The sequence below is a fragment of the Arachis duranensis genome, chromosome 1, assembly GCF_000817695.3.
Source record: "Arachis duranensis cultivar V14167 chromosome 1, aradu.V14167.gnm2.J7QH, whole genome shotgun sequence".
Lineage (NCBI taxonomy): Eukaryota > Viridiplantae > Streptophyta > Magnoliopsida > Fabales > Fabaceae > Arachis > Arachis duranensis.
The window spans coordinates 6479449-6501179 of NC_029772.3; the positions used below are offsets into that span (position 1 = coordinate 6479449).

General features: G+C 31.9%; 4 protein-coding genes across 4 annotated transcripts in view; 2 read left to right on the forward strand and 2 right to left on the reverse strand.

Moving 5' to 3' along the window:
- Positions 1–10184: 10184 nt before the first annotated feature.
- On the reverse strand, positions 10185–11436 carry LOC127745438 (uncharacterized). Its single transcript, XM_052258139.1, has 2 exons — positions 11131–11436; positions 10185–10677 (listed from the first exon to the last, which is right to left on the reverse strand). The coding sequence occupies exons 1-2, from the start codon at positions 11144–11146 to the stop codon at positions 10310–10312; spliced, it is 384 nt and encodes a 127-aa protein (XP_052114099.1). The 5' UTR covers positions 11147–11436; the 3' UTR covers positions 10185–10309.
- On the reverse strand, positions 11245–14251 carry LOC107473491 (probable lipid phosphate phosphatase 4). The gene is made up of 9 exons (XM_052261285.1): positions 13958–14251; positions 13447–13520; positions 13113–13322; positions 12725–12812; positions 12507–12616; positions 12225–12318; positions 11789–11977; positions 11437–11448; positions 11245–11339 (listed from the first exon to the last, which is right to left on the reverse strand). The coding sequence occupies exons 2-9, from the start codon at positions 13453–13455 to the stop codon at positions 11245–11247; spliced, it is 807 nt and encodes a 268-aa protein (XP_052117245.1). The 5' UTR covers positions 13456–13520; positions 13958–14251.
- Positions 14252–18197: 3946 nt separating this feature from the next.
- Positions 18198–20804, forward strand: LOC107473514 (glucan endo-1,3-beta-glucosidase 9). The gene is made up of 2 exons (XM_016093092.3): positions 18198–18627; positions 19532–20804. The coding sequence occupies exons 1-2, from the start codon at positions 18290–18292 to the stop codon at positions 20631–20633; spliced, it is 1440 nt and encodes a 479-aa protein (XP_015948578.1). The 5' UTR covers positions 18198–18289; the 3' UTR covers positions 20634–20804.
- A 615-nt stretch (positions 20805–21419) lies between these two features.
- Positions 21420–21731, forward strand: part of LOC107474590 (transcription initiation factor TFIID subunit 15b) — a 3020-nt gene continuing 2708 nt past the window's right edge. The window contains 2 exon segments of the mRNA XM_052258142.1: positions 21420–21724; positions 21726–21731. The exon segment at positions 21726–21731 is cut by the window's right edge and continues 157 nt beyond it. Coding sequence (XP_052114102.1) covers positions 21515–21724; positions 21726–21731 — 216 coding nt within the window. The 5' untranslated portion in view covers positions 21420–21514.

A 21731-nucleotide genomic window follows, 5' to 3' on the forward strand; every position in this document is an offset into this window, starting at 1 on the left:
GTGATGTTTATTTATTAAAAAGAATTAAAATTATTATTTAATTTAAAAGATATAAAAATAAATAATTTTTAAAAAAATTAAAATTTATTATAAAAAATAAGTTAAAAAATTAGACAAAAATTAATAAACACCGTAGAATTAGCCAAAAAAAAACCTAAAATGTTAAAACAATCCTAATAAAGTAAGATAAAATAGTTCCATAGTAATCAACACCAATGGTTTATTAATTTGGAAGTAGATGATCATCACCTGTCATAACTTGGTATTTTTTGTTGTTTTTTCAATTAAATTATAATATGCGTATATCATTTTATTAATTAAATAAACAAAGGCAAATTAATTTCTTTCACTAATACGTGCATGTATCAGTAATACAACAACAACAAAGTCTTGTCCTACTAAGTAGAGTCGGTTATATGAATCAAACGACGTCATTATGCTCTGTCATGTATCATGTCTACAGAGAGACCATTTACATGTAGATCTCGTTTGACCACCTCATGGATGGTCTTCTTAGGTCTTCCTCTGCCTTTCACCCTTTGTCCATCTTCCATCTCATCCACCCTCCTGACTGAATATTCTATCGGTCTTCTTCTCACATGTCCAAACCACCTGAGATGCGATTCAACCATTTTTTCCACAATGGGTGCTACTCCAACTCTCTCCCTTATATCTTCATTCCTTATTTTATCCAATCGCGTATGACCACTCATCCATCTCAACATCTTCATCTCTGCCACACTCAGCTTATGTTCGTGCTCCCCTTTAGCCGCCCAACACTTCGTACCATACAGCATAGCCGGTCTTATAGCGGTGCGATAGAATTTACCTTTAAGTTTTAAAGGCACTTTTTTGTCGCATATAAAACCAGATGCACTCTGCATATAAAACCAGATGGACTCCGCTATTTGAACAACCTGCTTGGATCCTATGATTTACATCATGTTCAATCTCTCCATTATCCTGTATGATGCACCCAAGATACTTAAAACTTTTAACTTTTCCTAGGATGTTTTCTTCAATCTTCACATCTATATTGGGGTTTTCCCTTCTCAAATTGAACTTACATTCCATATATTCCGTCTTGCTACGGCTTATGTGCAGACCATACACTTCTAAAGATTCTCTCCATAACTCCAACTTCTTATTTAGGTCTTCCCTTGACTCTCCCATAAGGACGATATCATCGGCAAAAAGCATGCACCATGGCACAGGCTCTTGGATGTGCTCTATGAGGACTTCCAAGACTAATGTGAAAAGGTATGGACTTAAGGATGATCCCTGGTGTAATCCTATACCAATAGGGAATTCCTCCGTCACACCACCTTGAGTCTTCACACTAGTTGTGACCCCATCATACATGTCTTTAATTGCCCGAATATATGCAATCCTTACTCTTCTCTTTTCTAAAACCTTCCATAAGACCTCCATTGGTACCCTATCATATGCTTTTTCCAAATCAATAAACACCATATGTAGATCCCTTTTATTACTACGATACCTCTTCATCATCCTTCTTAATAGGTATATCGCTTCAGTGGTAGATCTTCCTGGCATAAATTCAAATTGGTTCTCTATTACTTGTGTCTCTCTTCTCAGCCTCCGTTCTATGCATGTATCAGTAATATATTAGTAATATATAAACCAAGGAAAACTTAGTTTTATTAATTTAAATTAAGGTTAGAAATTATTTTCTGAAAACAAAAACACAACAAATCAAAACTTTGGCGGGTTAGTGTTTCCACTTGCTAAGAATCACATATAATATTATGATATTTTTTTGAAAAAAATATAATACAACATAAATATAGCCTATTGCTTTGAAAATATTATATATTATATATAGTAAGAATTTATTTGGAACAACGAACAAATATTAATAAATAAGCATTCAATCTCATACCCAAAAAAATCAATTATACTTGAGTTAAAATAAAGATTAATTATGATTAAAATAAAAAATTATTTTTAGTTGAGAAAATATAGTTGTAAGTATTAAATCACTCTTCTACCTTAACACATGACAACAATAAAAAGTCTCACAATTCACAAATTCAACCCAACAGAATATATAAATTCAGTTATAATTTTAATCTTTATTATTATCTTATTTTTATTTATTTTTATCTTATCTTTATTTATTTTTATCTTTCATAGGCCAATGCTCTATATATATTTAGTTTTATCTTCATAGTTTCAATCAATCAACAATCAATAAAACTTCTTCATCTTTTCTTTCCTTATTCTTTCATAATTTTATTATCTTTGCGATGAAGAATCAACCTCCCTACTCTGTCCTAGGTCAAGGAGAAACGGCACACGAGCAACTTCATGAGGAGCCTCTTTTGGACCTCTCGTCAGCCCATCACTTTTCTTTCATGACACTTCCTTCCGATGAAAAAATCCGTCCTTCAAACCAACTTGAGTTTTTGTCAAGTCCAACTACTCATTATCTTTGCTCTTTCAATACTTTTTCTATTGTTAACAATTTTTCAAATCGTGATTCATTCTTGAATACTTGGATCATTGATTCTGGTGTTATAGATCACATCCTATTATTGTTCATTTACCAAATGGTTCTTAAACTAGTGTTTCTTATAAAGACGTTTTGTTCAATTTTCATCATTTTTGATTTTTCATGATATTCTTTACTTACCTCATTTCAGCTTTAATATTATCTTCGTCTCAAAAATTACTTCAGCACTCATATGTGAACTCACTTTTTCATCTTCTTCTTGCACTCTACAGAGCAACAATTTGGGGACGATTGATTTGGGTAGAATGAGAGAGGGATTATATGTCTTTGAACTCAATTTTGGTAAAAATCCATCCACTACACACTCCATAAATTTCCTCCAATCTCCACCCATTACACCTTCAAATATATGGCATTTTCGTTTAGGACACATTTTTGGACAAAGACTTAATCATTTACATAAATATTTTTCTTTTATCTTTGTGCATCATGACGAGGCTTGTGACATTTGTCATCTTTCTAAATAAAAGAAACTTTCATTTTCTCGAAGTTTTAACAAAATCAATTCAAGTTTTGATTTATTACATTTTGATATTTGGAGTCCGTTTCGACAAAATTCTATTCATAATCATAAATATTTTTTACTATTGTTGATGATTTTAGTCGCTTTACATGGGTTATTTTATTAAAATCAAAAGGAGAAGTACAAAATCATATAAAAAAATTTTATTACTTTAGTTGAAACACAATTCAACTCTAAAGTTAAAACTATTCATTCCAATAATGGACCAGAATTTATTTTACATGATTTTTATACTTCAAAGGGCATTATTCATCAACGTAGTTGTGTTGAAACTCCTCAACAAAATGGAAGGGTAGAACGAAAGCATCAACATATTTTGAATATAGCTCGTGCTCTTATGTTTCAATCTAATTTACCATCATCTTTTTGGTCATATGCTGTTAAACATGTTGTTTATTTACTTAACAGAGTTCCATCATCCGCAATTAATTTTAAAACACCATTTGAGATTTTATTCAATCATCCACCAAATTATCATGACCTTAAAGTTTTTGGATGCTTATGTTTTGTTTCTACCCCTAATGACAAACTGATCAAAATTTGATCCAAGAGCCAAAAAGGTTGTGTTTATTGGCTTTCAACATGGTTTTACAGGATATATTATTTATGTTTTAGAAGATAAAAGAATTGAAATTTTCAGAAATGTGATTTTTTATGAAATGATCTTACCCTTAGTCACAAAAAATGTCCAATTCCATACACTAAGCCCAACATTGCCAAACACACCTTATCAAAAATAAGATTCAGTTAGTCTTTCAGTTGAACCCTCACCTATACCTATTGACCCAACTCCATCTAATTCTTTATTTTCTCCAACAACCTCTCCTTCTTTCTCACTATCGTTTCCTAACCAAGTTGAACCCATGACCACCGAATCACTTTCAACACACACACATCTCTCCTTTCACACTAGACACCAGTCCACCATCACCTCCTCATCTTCCGTCACCTTCTTCACCACCTGATGAACCCCATTCTCGTCATTCCAACCGGTCTCATCGACCTCCAACATATCTCTCTGATTACTTGTGCAATTCCTCTCTCATCTCTGCAAATCAATCTTCCTCAAAGTGCAAGTATTCTTTATCTTCAGTCATGTCTTTTTTTTTCTTTCATCTTCACATAAAAAGCTTTTTTATCTCTACATTCTGACGTTGAGTCAAAGTCTTTTAAGGACGCCAATCAACACTCTAATTGGCATAGTGCTATGAAAGATGAGCCAGATGCTCTTGAGCTGAACAAAATTTGGCGCCTTGTTGATTGCCCTGCAGGCCTTAAGCCGGTTGGCTGTAAATGGGTCTATCGCATCAAACGCAAGCCTGATGGTTCAGTTGATCGATATAAAGCATGCCTTGTGGCTAAAGGATTCACTCAGACTGAAGGTGATGATTTCTTAGAAACTTTCTCCCCTATTGTCAATCCTACCACCATCAGACTAGTTTTGGCATTGGCCTCTATGAAGCATTAGCCCATACATCAATTAGATATCAATAATGCTTTCTTACATGGGGATCTTTCTGAGGATGTTTATATGACTCTGCCACCTGGATTTACATCTCCTCAACCGAATCAATGCTGCAAGCTACTAAAGTCACTGTATGGTTTACGACAATCTAGTCGTATGTGGTATGACAAACTTTCTCATCTTTTGCTATCTCATGGATATTAGCAGACCTTATCTGATGACAGTCTATTTGTTAAACTCACTGGTGCTCAAATTTCTATCCTTATAGTCTATATTGACGACATTGTTCTCACTGGTAATTTCATTTCTAAATTTGTTGCCATTAAGTCTATTTTGCACCAACACTTCCGAATTAAAGACTTGGGATCATTAAAATATCTTTTGGGTATTGAGATTGCTCAATCAGCGAAGAAAATTTTCTTATCTTAGAGAAAATATTGTCTTGATCTTTTGGAGGATTCTGATTTATTAAGTGCTAAGCCTGCCTCTGTTTCAATTGATAGTACCATAGGACTATATCAAGACAAAAGTTCCCTGCTATCTGACCTATTTGTATATCGCCGTTTGGTTGGGCATTTTATCTATCTCACCACTACTCGACCGGACACCATGTATGCCACTCAACAATTAAGTCAATTTGTGGCATCTCCTACTAAATCTCATCTTCAAACTGCCATTACAATATTTGAAAATTAGCCCCGGCAAAAGACTTTTTTTCAAGAGAATAAGAAATTCAGCTTCCCGCCTTCAGTGACTCTGATTGGGTCGGATGTCCTGACACTCGACGATCTTTAACAGATTATTGTTTCTTCTTAGGCAATTCTTTAGTCTCTTGGAAGACTAAGAAACAAACCAACGTTGCCTGTTCATCCACTCAAGCAGAATATTGTGCACTTGCTAACACAACTTGTGAACTTCAATGGATACTAAATGTGTTATAATTTTTACGCATCTCTCCTATCCGCCCACCAGTTTTATATTGTGATAATCCGAGTGCTCTTAATATTGCTGCTAACTCGGTTTTTCATGAACGGACCAAACATTTAGAGGTTGATTGTCACTTGGTTCGACAAAAAAGCTCAAGTTTGAGTGATGAAACTTCTCCCCATTCCCTCTTCTGGGCAGCTAGCTGACATCTTCACCAAGTCTTTGTCTTCTCAACCCTTCCATCTTAATTTAAATAAGTTTGGTGTTCTTGACATCTTTCATCCTCCAGCTTGCGGGGACGTATTAAACCACTCTTCCACCTTAGCTCATGACAACAATAAAGAGTCTCACGGTCTACAAATTCAGTTATAATTTTAGTCTTTATTAGTATCTTATCTTCATTTATCTTTATCTTATCTTTATTTGTTTTTATCTTTCATAGGCCAATGCTCTATATATATTTAGTTTTACCTTCATAGTTTACAACTTCAATCAATCAACCATCAATAAAATTTATCCATTTTTTCTTTTTTTTTATTCTTTCATAATTTTATTATCTTTGTATACTTTTTATGTACTCTTTTCATTTTATTAATAAGCAATTTTTTTTAATTTTACTATAAGTCTGATGACTTTATAATTATGATATTGTTATTACATTAACCCTAAATCTTAAATGTCATATATAAATTTTATTTATGTAAATTTTAGTAAAATTATTTTCCAAAATTTGAGAGAAATTGAGTATTTTTTTAAAATATTTTTATAAAAATATATAATGTCTCTTAATATTAATAATTCAAACATTTATTTGTTCATTTAAATTAAAATATTATTTAAAATGGAAATTGTATTCTTAATGAAAATGTTAGATCACCAACATTTTTCATTCTATTCATTTACTTTACGTTTGAGGCCAAAACAAAGTAACTCTCCATTTTTTCACTTAAAAAATTATTTATTATCTCGTGTGTGTGTTTGTGTGTAACATTTCAATTTGTTCTCAGCCTAATTCCAATTAATTATCAAAGACTCTAAAGTTCTCTTTCCAAACTCAAATCTGGATATATACTTTTATTTAAAATCTTATTAATTCACATCTATTATGCGATTCTAATAATTAATAAACACTTGGTTATTAAGTTTAAACTCATAGTAAAATATAGTAGCGGAATAATTGACTTTTAAGTTCATTTTGCATAGGTACGGACAAATATATATATATTAAATACAATAAGTGTATTTTATATAAGTAAAATATAGAAGACTAATAATTGACTTTAAATAACATCTACATATATATACTTCTTGTTGTGGAACTTCTCCTAATAATAAAAGAAATAAAAGACTAGTCCTAAAAATATGCTTTATTCTTATAGATTTATAGGAGTTGAATCTCTAAACAAGTCATATACAGTTAAAGGATAAGAGATGAGCTATCACTGCCGCATTATCTCTTGGCTTGAAGTAGGTGAACCCTCAATCATTGAATTATTTGATTTTTTTTTAATTAAGAGTGGAACTCAAATTCAAAATTTTTAGGTAAAGAAAAAAGATTATATCATTTAAATTATAGTTTATTAGTATTAAATTATTTGATTTGGTAAAAAATTTTTGGGGTGTTTTTATTTTTATTTTATCAGAATTTTTTATTTTTTCTTTATATAGAAATACACATAAATATTAAAAAAATACTTACTATATCCAATTAAAAAAATAAATAATTAACGAAAAATGTTAAACAATTAACAATTTTTCCTTGTATATATTTAAATCAACACCAACCAACTCTCTAGTTTTTAATTAAAAGTGATTGCTCCTAATATTTTTTAGAATTAAAAGATTAAAGTCATTTATTCTAACCAATATTTTCCAGGATAATGGTTAATTAAAATTTTCATTAAAGATGTTTGAGTACATTTCTTCGTAAAGAAATAGTAAGACAATAAGCAATTTAGGATTATCAAATACGATCATGCTACATCACTAAGCGGATTTTTGAACTAAATACAACTAATTTGGTTTGATAAAATAAAAATCGTTCACACAACATGCATATAAAAGTTGTTATTGTGCATTTTTTTCTTCTTTGCTTGCTGCAATGCGAGAAATTAAAGGAACTTTAGTTTCATAATACATAAATTGTTTTGAGTTATGCAAATTTTTTAATTGAATAACAAAAAATACAAAAAATTTAATTACATAACAGATAAATTTTAATTGTATAATATAAGAATTGTATTTTTTTCTTTCATTTCTTTCTAAAATATTATTTTTATCTTAAAAAATTATATATTTTTTTAATAAATTTATGTTTTTTTATATTTTTATTAAAAATAAAAAGACAACATCGGAAGTAACAAATGTGTCGCCAATAAGATATATTGGAAACATGTAAAGATGAGAAGCAGGTAAGCTCGCCCCGCCCTGTTCCACCAAAAATCTATTAATTAGTGGGTTAGTCCGCTCCATCCTATCTAGTGAGGTGGTCTCAAATCTCTACCTCTCTTTATCTAATGGCTGGTTTGTGGGCCAGAAAAATAAACCCACCTACTCTCTCTCTTAAAAAAATTAGTAAACCATTAAATATTTTAAAAAATAGTCTAAAATATTTAATTAAACATTATTTAAATTTTTAATTAATCAAACATTATCAAATTATAACCGAAGTAAAATAAACAAACATTTTAAATACAAACTTGCAAATGTAAGTAGGGTTAAGGGTGGGTAAGGAGGTTGATGACAGTGAATTGTGTTTATGAGTAGGGTTATTTATGCCGAATTTAGTAGTTAAATTTATGGGTTTGAATAGTTTTTGGTCTAAGTATTAAAAAAATAAGACCTATCAGATCAGCTCTTTCTGTTTTATCGAAACCTGCCAAAATCTGTAGGTTAAGTAAAATTTTTTTATTTTGGTAAATTCAAAATTTTAAATTGACTTTTTTTTTTCAAATTAAATAAGTCGATCCAATAAATTTTGACTAAGTTTGCCATCTCTAAAAACACTTTGTGAGATATTTAATTCGATTTGTTTATAAAAATAACTTGTTCAGCTGAATTTCGATCCTTTTCTAATATATATTCAAAATTAAACATATACTACATCTCCGTTCTAAAAGCAAAATAGAACATCCATGCCATTGTGTAAGAATGCCTGCAGTCATTGTTTTAAGAATATCCTCCTTATTGGAATATTTATTTTCTGGTCCCTTTTGGTTTTGTGGAAAATAGATGAGTTGTGGGAAATGGATTCTTTTCAATTTTTTTAATATTTGAGAAAATAAAGTGTGATATTTGACTATTAATTTTATAAATAAGATTAAAATTAAATATAAGAAAGAGAGAACAATAAAAAATAAGAGATCATAATTAATATTATCCAATTTTTTTCACTGAAAAAGATCCACTCCCATAAATTGTATTATTGTTTTAAGAAAAGAAAATGAGTTATTAGTTTACAGAAATTCCAAACATAAATTTAATTATATTAATCAAACAGTAATGCGCATTTATATATGTTTTGCTTACAATGCAAGAGCTGTCAATCACCCATTACATTTCATTCCATTGAAGGCCAGGGGTCAAATTCAACCCCTATCCTCACAATGTACTATGATTTGTATACATGTACATGGGCTATAAAATCTTTGGCCTATTATTATTAAGCAACAGAATCCAAAGAGTTAAAAGTTAGGGAACTAATGAAGTTTTGGACAGTTTTTACTTGTAATAACTAACATTAAAGAGTTACTATTAGAATGTTAACAAGTTAAAAATTTAAATATGTCTAGTTAGATTTTTTAAAGACTGATTTAGAATATTATTTTTTGTTAATCTTTAATTTCTAATCCGTATATTAATGTTGTATACCACCATTAGGAATTAGTATTCTACAAATAATATTTCTTTTTTTGGTTATTTTCAACATATGAACTCAACTTACTCAAGACTTTCTAGTTAAGTTATACTATTAAAACCAAGTCACGAAAAAAAAAAGCCCAAAAGACACTACTAGAAACACATTTGATCATATTGTCGGATTTAGTATCGAATAGCTCGAAATAAATCTGCAATTTTTTTTTTTGCAAAATATTACGGTTGAATTTAATGTTCTAACGATAAATTCGTCGCAAAAAGATGGCATGAAACACAATAATTTGACTCGAGATTGTCGGATAATAATTTCATAAAACAAAACGCATCATTTCACTGACAACCACTCTCTTTATTATTGGGTTTTTTTAAAGGTAAATTCGACGGTAACTATTATCCTAAATTCGAATATCAATCTCAGACTCCTTCTGAACAACCAAACCTTCCTCCACCTTTTCCTCTCTTTTTCTCCGTTACATTCTCTCTTGTTTTTTCCATTACTCACACACGGCAAAAATATAATTAGAGTTAAGTACGATTTTGGTCCCTAAGGTAGGAGGTTGAAAATTTTTTTCGTCTTCAACTTTTTTTGTTTACAAAATCGTCCATAATGTTTAACTTAGTTTTAAAATCGGCATTCGAACTAAATACCCTTTCCCTTCTTCTCCAAAATCAACGAGAAGGAGAAGCATAAGCAATAATGAAACAACATCAACCAAAAGCAGAAGAACAACGACAACACCAGCAGCAACAATAATTAAATCAGAAACAAAATCAATGTAATCAGAAGTATAAACAGAATTAAAATAAAACAAAAAGCATAAATAGAATCAGAATGAAGCAGAAGAAACAGAAGCAGAAAAAAATTAGAAACAGAATAAATCAGAATCAGAGGAATAATGAAATCAAAGAACAGAATCAAAATCAAAATCAGAAGAAACAGAAGCAACAAGGCTCTTCGAGGGATTTGTCATTGAAAAATTAATTAGAGGAATTTGTTGTTGGATTTCATTGGTCCAATCATGTCCTCTTGAACAACAACAATAAAAGCAACCAGAAGCAGAAGAACAACAACAATAAAAGAACAACAACCGGCAAGTAGGACGAGGAGCAGCAGCGACCGACGAGGAGCAGCGACGATCGGCGAACAAACGAGGAAGAGAAGCAGAAACGACGAGTGGTGCACGACGTCCACCCTCGCGGATCTGCTGGCGTCGACGTCGAGGAGCAACGGTGAGGACCGAACGACGAGGAGCAATGATGAGATCCAGCGACCGAACGACGACAAGCAGCGGACGCGACAAAAAGTAGCAACGGTGGATTCCCTTCCCCTTCCCTTCCCCCTCTTCTTCTCTGAAAAACCCAAAAATCCCCAGTGTGATTTCCTTCCCCTGTTCCCCAGCCCTTTAATCCGTTTTTTTTATTAAGGATAATTTGGTAATAAAAATTAAAATTTTAATAAAAAAAGACGATTTTAAAACTAAGTTAAACCTTAGGAACGATTTTGTAAGCAAAAAAAGGTTGAAAACGAAAAAAATTTTCAACCCCTACCTTAGGGACAAAAATTGTACTTAACCCATATAATTACTATTCTATAACTGATGATGGAGGAACCAATTAAAAACTTTAAAATATAAGAACTTAATTACAAATTTGAAGAAACTATAGGCCTAACAAAATAATTTAACCTATTTATTAAACTAACATTCTATGTCAATTTTCTTTTTATATAATAAAAATTTTCAATAAACTTATATATATTACAACATATTCCAAACTCAACAAGCATTTACAGATTTATATTACCTATTGATAAAGCCATCGATTCATGTAGCTATGACTGCTAAATTGACATTGCATCTCATTATAAAACGATGGGTTAGTGTCACACAATCTCCATTTACTTCATTAAGTCAGCAATTACTTAGTTCTTGTTTCATTCTCCAAATCCTCAGAGTCATTATTCATCTCAATAGATATCTCAGTCATATAAAAATATGCATGAGGTGCCCAACCTACATACACAAATTGACCCCAAAAAAGGGGAAAAAAAGGAAACCAATTTAGTATTAGACAACATCAATTTAAGCAAATAAATAAATAAATAAATACTCACCACAAGTCCTGAAACAACAAATTGTTAAGATTTAATAGGAATCAATAATATTACATGTACAACAATTTCAACGGATCGTAAACGATATTTTCATAATCAATCGTGTTACATGTACAGTAAAAATCAATCATCGGATATAGAAATACATATTTAGTATCTCATAAAAACTTTTTTTCTATACTACTATAAACAAGTTTGGTTAATCGTTAAATGCAGGTTTGATTATCCTAGTAGCTAATTATTTAGTCTGTGAAACAAATAATAACTTTTTTAGCGTACAGATAGCATTTTTGTCTTACAATTTATTTAAAATAATGCTCGCCCATCTAAAGAATACTACGTACTGACCAATGATAGCTCCGGCAAAGACATCCGTCCAATGATGCCAGTAATCGTCAACTCTAGTAATTCCAATTAGAGAAGCAATTAGTAATGGAAGCAACACAATGCATAGTTTGGCTATATGGCCCCTTCTATCAAAGACTCTGATTTTCCCAGATAAGTACCAAGCAAGAAAGGCTAGCCCAGCAAATGACCCTGCATTTGGTTTAACAATTATTAATTACCAAAAAGAATTAACATCAAATCATTTTACTAATTGATAGCATAACAAACCTTATTATGAAAATGAAAACTAACAAACTAAACATCCATGCAAAAGAGATAATTTGAATATTTCAATATGTCATGAATAGTAGTTATGAATTTAATAAAACTTCTTACTCTTTTCCATGGTCCTCTCTAACATGAAACTAACAAAATGAAACATGTTCTTAGTACTTACATGAAGTATGCCCACTTGGAAAACTTTTGTATCCTTCCTTTATAACTTTTGCAATCCCATGACAAATAACATCACCAGTCTCTTCATCAAACTCCTGAATGACAAGAATCAAACATAACGAAAAAGTCGGATAACTCCGTTTTCATATCATACTTATCTTTATATCGAATAACAACTAGTAACTAGCATTTACAATTTGTCAATTTTTCCAAATTCTATGTTGGCTAGTGTAAAATATTTTATACACTTAGGACATAGAAGTTAATAAGAACAAAAACAAACCGGTATTTTGTCGGGGAAACAACGCATGAAAAAGTTCGGCCGTGGTCTACCAACGGCGTCTTTGATCGCATCCGTGATAACACCTGTTACTAAGCTAGAATACATGATACCTAAGGTTCCAAGTTGAAAAAACCAAAGAGAAGTTAATAGAATGCAGGGGTCAAGCATAATAAAAGTTCATAAATCAACAAGGGACTAAAAGATCAAAAGAAAATTACCCATGATTGCATGGTGTAAATCGTAGATATCCCTTCTTAGAAAGTAAAACCCAATAAAAATAAGAATGGGGACGAGTATAGACACTATCTGTTTCAAACGAATAATCAACTAGTTTGTTAAACTAATCATAATAGCACTAAAGCCAACCAAAGAAAAAGAAAGAAAAATGTAAGAAACATAAGAGGCTATATACAACAATCTTTTCTTAAAAATTTTTCTTTCTTAACATCATTTGGTTTGAAAAAAATGTTTTGTTTATTAAGAAAATCTGAAAAACAACAGAACCTCGTCATTCATTTTAATACATTTCTTTACAAAATCCTCAAAAACAAAAAACACTGAGAATAAAACATAAACCAAACGGAGTCTAGTTGCGAAACTACTTACAGGAACACCCCACATAGGTATGGTGTCTTCTTTGAATGGAAAAGTAAGATCTCTGATCATGTCTTTATTAACATAGCGATGAAAGGGTTCTATAAAATTCAAGAGTATCTCTATAGCACCAAGAAGCAGAAGAATAAGCCAATCATGCTTATGTACTAGTGCCAACTTAGGTACTGTCTGTGCAGCCATTTTATTGCTCCTAGTATATGGCTACACAAGGATTAAAATAAATTAAAATAAGCAAAAACATTCAAAGATACAATTTTTTTTATATATTATATCTGTATTTTATAAACTATATATTTATGTTTTTGTCTTTGAAATGAAAACTTACCATATACATCCTAAAGTATAAGCATTCTTTCTATTCTGCAATTTGAGAAGAAACCAAATAGCCAAATATTTACACTGCAATTTATGAAATAACATAACCAAACAAAAGTGACATTGAATTTTTAAGACTAATTCTGCATAGTAGTAGGTGAAGTATTAAATTACCATGACAAAATCTCAGGGTACAAATTAAACCTCTAAGAGAAAAGGTTTTATTTATAGACTCCAATATGTTTTAATAATTCTGAGGCCAGAAATTTCAATGCTTAGGAATCAAACAAGGTTAAATAAGCAAATACATTTCATCATTCCTCCCTCAATCTACTTTAATTCACTATAGTTTGATACCCTCATAATAATAATAACATGAATTTGTCCTTTAAGCTAAGAAAACAGAGCATTGAAGAAAAAATAACCAAGTAAAATTCAATAACAAAATATCAGATCTCATATACTTGCTCTTAGAACAATCTATATGAAGAAGAGAAAGTGCAGAAAAGAAAAATACTCACGACAAATAGAAAGAAACATGGGTTTGTGCAAGGTTTATCCTCCTAGCAATGAACATAGATATCCATGGAGCTGGTAATTTCTGAACCAAGAATTGCTAAGAAACCAAAACTCTTAAAGACGAATGATTAGGTAACCCCATAATGCATGAAAGCATAACAAATGTATGATCAAAGAAGAGAATTAGAATTCAAACAACAAAGCTGAAAGCTGGAAAATTGGAACATTGAGAAGCAACAAAAATAAAATAAATAAATAATATGATAGAATAAGAGGCTAAAGAGACAAATAATTTAAATTATTAAAAAGTGAAACGAACCTTCAATGTTTAGAAGAGGGCATGGAGAAAGAAAAGACAAGGACGTGCGGTTTCCACATCGCACGCCAAATCCAATGTGCCAATCTTATGACGGAAAAAGAAAAAACATCCACATACATAGGATAGGGTGTGTTTGGTTTTGCTTTGGGAAGAGAGAATTTTATACACAATTTTATACAAATTTTCAGTTACGAACGTTAATCCAAATGCACATAATTGGTTTGCGTTTTGCACTTGGAGAATGATTTTAGTTACGCAGCAAACTTAGTACCTAATAATAGAACATGGTTTCCCAACTAAATGTTAGTAATATGATGGCTGGACCCCTCGTTGAACACCTTGTATGCAAGCCTTTTTTTTAATAATTATATTTTAACAGGATATCTTCATATTATGTTTTATAGCTAATTTTTTTATATGAAAAAATATTGATAGTTTTATTAAAAATAAAAATATTTAGTGAAACTACATATGGATGAATTTTGTAAGTAGAGAATCAATATGTAGGGACGTGTGCAACATGTGGGGAATGTGTTGCTCATGTGGCAACATCCTTACTAATATATATGTAGAGACGTGTTGAACATATGACAACATTTTAATAAACTCGTAAAATATGTTTTCACAGTGTTGAGCCTACTTTGATTTTGGGTTAAGTTATGATGACAAACATTGTTTTGGGTGGAAAGCCCAATATAGTTTAATGTGAGTGTTTAGTGATGCAGGCCCATATATCCAAGTTCATATTGTTTCAGCCCAAGTCCAACAAGTGCTTCAGCAATGTAAAAGAGCCAAATCTCATCCTTGTTGCAATATTCAACAAGAATAAAAAAGGCTATGCATTTGGCAAAAGTAAAAGAAAAAGGGACAGCTGTCTACATCATGAGCAAAGCAGGACAACTGTGGCTCTAGGAAAAGAACAACACAAGGACAGTGCCACTACACAAAGGACATCAGCAAATCAAAATGCAGAAGATCATTAGCAAGTTTGGAAGAGCAAAACAAAATCGCAGAGCTATGGACAGCAGTTGGAATGGCTCAAAAATGGAAGTGCTTTGCATGCCAAGGAAGACAGCAGCTCCAAGGACAACAGAGGTTGGTAGATCAGACCCTCCAACAAGCAGCGTTAGTGGAGCAGATGAGCAAGGACTGCATGCCAGCTGAGACAGCTCCAATGGGCAGCTGGTACAAGGAAATGGAAGGAGCAACAATGAAGCCAAGTTGAAGATATATAAGAAGCTTCACTTCATCATTTCAAAGCAAGAAAGAGAGAACACACACTCAGAGCACCATCTCTAAAACAGAGCAGGAATCTCTTTCTTCTACTCAAGCTTAATTCAGATCTTTGTGTTATGGCTGTCTTGCGTTATTTTCTGTTTTGGAAAGAGGCAAATATGTGAGGATCAAAAGCCAAGAGAGAAAAGGCAAGAGTGATGCAAAATAGCTACTGATTTCTGATGTATTTTGGGTTTATGAACTAGGATTAGTTCCCCTTTCAAGTTGGGTTAGCACTTGGAAAATTGAATCTGGTTGATTCCCCTTCCTAGTTGGGTCAGCACTATGGGAAGCTAAGCTTTTGGTGGTGAAAGCTTAGGGGGTAGATACTAGTTGAATTTGGGAGAAATTCAATAGTATTGGTGTATGTAATCTGTGAATGATTAGTGAAAATTTCACCATGGTTTGTGGTGGAGACTGGACGTAGGATTCATGGCACTGAGAATCCAAACCAAGATATATGCTGGCCTCTTTCTCCTCTTCTTTGCTCTTTCAATGTTCTGCGTATGAGACAATTTTAAATAATATCCTGCAACTCGAGTAACAGCAAAATAGAGTTTGAAAATTTAAGTTTTAAACTAACTTAATTCAACCCCCTTCTCAAATTCAACTAAAACCATCACACAGTATTATAATACACTTTAAATATTAATATTTAAATAAAACATCAACTCTATTTTCATATTAAAAATAATTTTCGAGTTTTTTGAATTATTGAGATATAGTCAAATTTGTATCTATTGAATTATAGATATTATGTATCTGTGTATACATGTATTTTATATTTTCAATTAATTTAGTGATAATTTTTTATAGGTAGCATTGTTGATTATTTATTTTTTCCATCTATATAATAGAAATTGAGAGGGATTTGGTGTGCAACTTTTTTTTTAAATATTTTTTATTATTTATAATTTATATATATATATAGTTTACTATTTCTATAACTTAAATCCAAAACATCTTAATTAAAATTTAAGATATTTATTATTTAAGTGGATTAATAAATTGTATTAATTTCTACCAGAATAAAAAGGGGCTCAAAACACCTTTTGGAATTAGGATTGGGAACACTATTTTCCGCATCTTTAATATGTAATGGGTATGTTCATATGAACAAGTGAAGATTTAAATTTAAATTTTTATTTTTTGCACTAGTATTTATATGTTGTATTTAATAATAGTAAATAAATAATATTTGGTACTATGAATTGTGGAGTAATTAGATGTTGTATGTGAATAAAAATAAATTTGTTTTTTGCTGATCGAGTCGGATATAATTGAATTGAAGGTTTTAGTGTACGAGTAAAATTCGGATTAATAAATTTAAATTTATAAGTAAATTAGGATGGAGTTTAAACCCAACCTTACTTATTAGTACCGCTAGTTGAGTTGCTAATATATGTATTAATGCTGTTAAAATGGGTCGAGTCTTTCATGTGTATTTATTTAACCATTTTAAATGACCAAGCTTTTTAGCTTTAAAAATAGGCAATGTGAAAATGAAACGTTTAACAAACTAAGGTTAATTTAACCCATGAATCAAAGGAGCTATTCGGCGAAATAAATGAACTAGCGCATTTAGCATGTTTAATTTTTTTTCTCATTTTTTAAACCATTTTTTAATGTTTTTAACAACTTTTTTAACAATCCAATCTAAATATCTAAAGTTTTAAAAAATATTTCAAATTCTAACCTAATATCCTATTAAAAGGCCAAAAAATTGGCTCAAAGTTAATATTATAAGTTATAACCCAATCTTTTTTTGTTTGCATTTTATTTAGACAAAAAAAAAGTTTATCTATTTAATTCGGCGAATTTTCAAATTTTCAATAAAGCTTTTATTTTAGAAACCTATATATACTTGATATATTATTAACTTGTCCTTTAAATATATGGGGACAAATAAGAAAATATATATTCTTCTTTTCTATTTATAAAACATGGTATTAATAAGCACTAACATGTTTTTAAACCATTTTTATAATAAATTAACTATGTATAATAATAATAAATAAAAAGTTAATTAAGATAGTAAATATTTTATATTTTAATTAAAATATTTTGAGTCTTGAGTTTTAGAAACGGTACAAAAATATTTGTATTATGAAAATTATTTTAGGAAAAGCAATTTGTGCAAGACATTCCTTTCACACCTTTTTATAAAGAGTGAATACCTAAATCAATTCTTGATAATTTTTTTGAAAAAAATACAAAATTTTTAAATAAAAAAATATTTTTTTGATTTCTAGTTTTTATTTTTATGAGATTGATTAGTTTATGTGTTAATGATAAAAAATATTAACAGAAATATTTTTTTTGATTCTTAATTTTTATTTTTATGAGATTGATTAGTTTATGTGTTAATGATAAAAAAATATTAATAATTAGAGCCCTTTTATTATTTTTGAGATAATTAGAGCCCTTTAAAATATGAAGAGACTATGCCGTTTGAATTATAATTCATTGGCATAACAAGTGTGATGTTAATTAAAATGGTATGTATTTTTATATTTAAACTAAAAGTTATAAATTCAACTTTTATAGACATTTTAATTATGAAAAATGATAAAAAAAATTATTAGAGACTGATTTTATTTCATAAAAAATGATCCATTGATCCCAACTCACACAACACGCATTTCTTTCCCATTTGTCTCTCCCTCTCTAACCCAATAACAATTCACTCTTCACTCTTAAATAACTCAAGAAGGAAAAGACCCCTTCAGTGTACCAAAAAATGGGGAGTAGCACTTGCCACTTCATCACCACACTCGCATTCATCCTCTTCACTGTTTCTGAAGCTATTGGTGTCAACTGGGGCACCATGGCTTCACACCCCTTGCCACCCCACATCGTCGTCAAGCTCTTGAAGTCCAACAACATCAACAAGGTTAAGCTCTTTGATGCAAACCCTCATGTTCTTCAAGCTCTTTCTCGCTCCAACCTTGCTATCACTCTTGGTGTTCCCAACTCCATGCTCAAAACATTCAACTCTTCTAACAAAGCTTCTGACACTTGGGTCCATGATAATGTCACCCGCTATGTTTCCAATGGGGGGAATGCAGCTAAAATTGAGTGAGCTTCACTTTCATTTATCATTGTTACTTTTATGTTTTAATTAAGTTATGCTCATGTGTAGTTGAACTTACCTAGTGAGAAAAATGCTTTTGATGATGTTGCTACTTGCTAGTGTTCAATTAAGTAATGGTCCTGAATATTTTTGAAGGCTTGTGTTCAGTTTAATTTAAGTGTGAGAGTCTGGTTAATTACTGCATGAACAGTGCTATAGGGACATATCAGGATTGTGTTAAAGGAAATGGAAGAAAGAAACACCTGCAGATTTTCAGGGTTTGAATGAAACAAGATAATGCATAATTCCTTGAATTCACATCTTTTGCCGTGACCATGTTAATTTTCTTTGTATATGCTTTCTTGGTGCAAGCTCAAGTGGGAAAATCTTGTGAAATGTTGCTTTTGATTTGAACAGAATAACATTACTGTTTTCTAATCTCACCATGCATGCTAGTCAGAAACTTTAAATTCTTATCTTTTGTTTCTCGAATGTTCTTGCTGCCCTGAAATATTGATGTTGTATGTGTATGGTTCTTTTATGCCTTAATAATTTACTACAAGTACATCTTGGCGCATTGGTTGGCAATTGCCATTGCTCTTTTGTTTTAAGTTGTGTCGATCTAAGTTCTTCTGTCTCCCTAATAGGTATTTCACAAAATCAAACTTTTAATAATATTTTGTTTTACTATTTTGGCAACCAGAATCACATTTTATTGTATATGGTTCTTCCCCTATAGTTGTAAGAATGAGTATAACTCACTCCTTGATATTGGACGCATTCCCAATAATTCCGAAAGAGGCCGTAAATCCTGTTAAAAGAAGCTATTTGTATTAGGATTTAAGAAATTAGAGCTTGTGGGAAGGTGGAATCTCTGTTGTCTCAGCTTTACCTATCATACTTTTGCAGATATGTTGCTGTTGGTGATGAGCCGTTTCTCAAAAGTTATGGTGAGCAATTTCAGCCTTTCGTCGTCGGAGCGGCTATGAACATTCAAGCAGCTTTAAAGAGAGCGAATTTGGACAGCAAAGTGAAAGTAGTGGTCCCGTGCAGCCTTGACAATTTTGAGTCAGAATCTAACATGTCCTCATCCGGGGTTCATTTTCGACCCGACCTCAACAAAACCATGATTGAGCTCCTCACATTTCTTGACAAGAATGGATCACCTTTCTTTGTGACCATTTCTCCATTCTTGACTCTCCTACAGGCGAAAAACACATCACTGGACTTTTCCCTCTTTAAAGAAACCGCAAAACCTCATAATTTTAACCATAAAGCTTACAAAAACAGCTTCGATTTGAGCTATGATACTGTCGTGACTGCATTATCAACAGCAGGATTTCCTAGTATGGACATTGTTGTGGCAAAGATTGGTTGGCCGACAGACGGAGCTGCCAACGCAAGCTCGAATCTAGCTGAATCCTTTATGAAAGGCCTTATGAACCACCTTCACAGCAACTTGGGGACTCCACTTAGACCACGGCATCCTCCACTAGAAACTTACATCTTAAGCCTTCTCGACGAGGACCAAAGGAGCATAGCTGCCGGAAACTTTGAACGGCATTGGGGTTTGTTCACTTTTGATGGCCAAGCAAAGTACCATGTGGATCTTGGCCAGGGTTCAAAGGGCCTTGTGGATGCACAAAATGTTGAGTACCTTTCTTCAAAGTGGTGTGTTGTGAACAACAACAAGGACTTGTCTAATGCAACTGTCAGCGCTTTAGATGCTTGTTCGAATGCTGATTGTACTGCGCTGTCCCCCGGCGGATCTTGCTTCAATATCAGCTGGCCTAATAACATATCTTATGCTTTTAATAGTTACTATCAGGAGCATGATCAGAGAGCCGAAAGCTGTGACTTTGGCGGACTTGGTTTAATCACATCGGTCGATCCATCTATGGATAATTGCAGGTTTCCAATTGAGATTTGGACATCTCATGCCGAACTTTTCGGTTTGTATAATTTTCAGTGGATCATTTTAGTGATAGCAATCCAGTTGGTGATAGTTTGACATGGGTGAAAAAATGACCTTCATTTTTTTGCAGCTTCCCTGGCTTGCTGCAATTTTGTTGTACATGTTTCTCGGTGAATGAAATTGCTAGAACTTATTTTTTAAGTTGTTCATGCAGATGTAATATTCAATTTGTCACATTTTTTTTTCCTGTTTGGTGATTTGAGCTTAATCTTGATTGTTGTAAAAAATTTAAGGGGCGAAAGCTAGTAATTTTTGTCAATACAACAATGCAGATTAGATATTTGTAAATGGTACTCGTTGCATTACCGGCTAAAATACCAATCAGCCATTCTTTCACAAATTTATCACAAAATTACTACCATTTTCTAACTATTTATATGTCACGTTGTTTGCAGTGCTATTTTTTTTTTTATTTATGGTAACACGCAGGCCAAAACTAATTTACTGCATATGAGTGAGCTAATCACTTGATTAAGTCTTACAAAAAAACATATTTTGTGCACAATTTTTTTTTGTTGTCAACCGAATTTTCCAGGCTAAGAGATCAAGGACTAATCCATAATGAATTTTTAATTTTATTTAAGATTTGTTGATGGCTAATAATTATTGTATGTATAAAATGAGATTCGAATTCTAATACTTATGTAAGCGGACGAGTGAGCTGACAAATTGATTATATTTTGTGCACAATTAGTTTTCAGTATTTGTATGGGTCATGGATTAGCCCAATCGGGCCCATTAGTATGCAAAGGGTTGGGCTTAGAGACTTCGCTAGGTGACTCAGTTCACAGTCACACAGTTCTTTGCCTACTACAACTCTACATCACTTAACAAAGCTCGTGTTCGCAAAATATTCTCACTACTCTCTCTCTCTCTTTCTAGAACGCAGTGTTTCTTGCGAACCCTAGATCAGAATCATGTCTGGAGCGTACGGTCAAGAAGGCGGCGGCGGCTCTGCGCCACTGTCCTATGGAGCTACAGGAGGCTACGGTGCTTCCGGTGGTTATGGAGGCGGTGGTAATTATGGAGGTGGAGGCTATGGAGGAGGCGGCTCCGGTGGAGGGGGTTATGGTGGAGGTGGTGATGGCGGAGGGGGATACGGAGGGAAAGGCAGCGGTGGAGGGGGTGGATATG

Bases quoted from the DNA above. Each gene is read 5' to 3' on its own strand.
- LOC107473491 (XM_052261285.1), bottom strand. The intron at 12,617-12,724 runs GTAATTTTCTTT...TTGGAACCTTAG, and splicing joins TTTACACCATGCAATCATGG to GTATCATGTATTCTAGCTTA. The intron at 11,978-12,224 runs GTAAGTACTAAG...AACCAAATGCAG, and splicing joins TCCAAGTGGGCATACTTCAT to GGTCATTTGCTGGGCTAGCC.
- LOC107473514 (XM_016093092.3), top strand. From the start codon at position 18,290: ATGGGGAGTAGCACTTGCCACTTCATCACCACACTCGCATTCATCCTC. The intron at 18,628-19,531 runs GTGAGCTTCACT...ATACTTTTGCAG, and splicing joins GGGAATGCAGCTAAAATTGA to ATATGTTGCTGTTGGTGATG.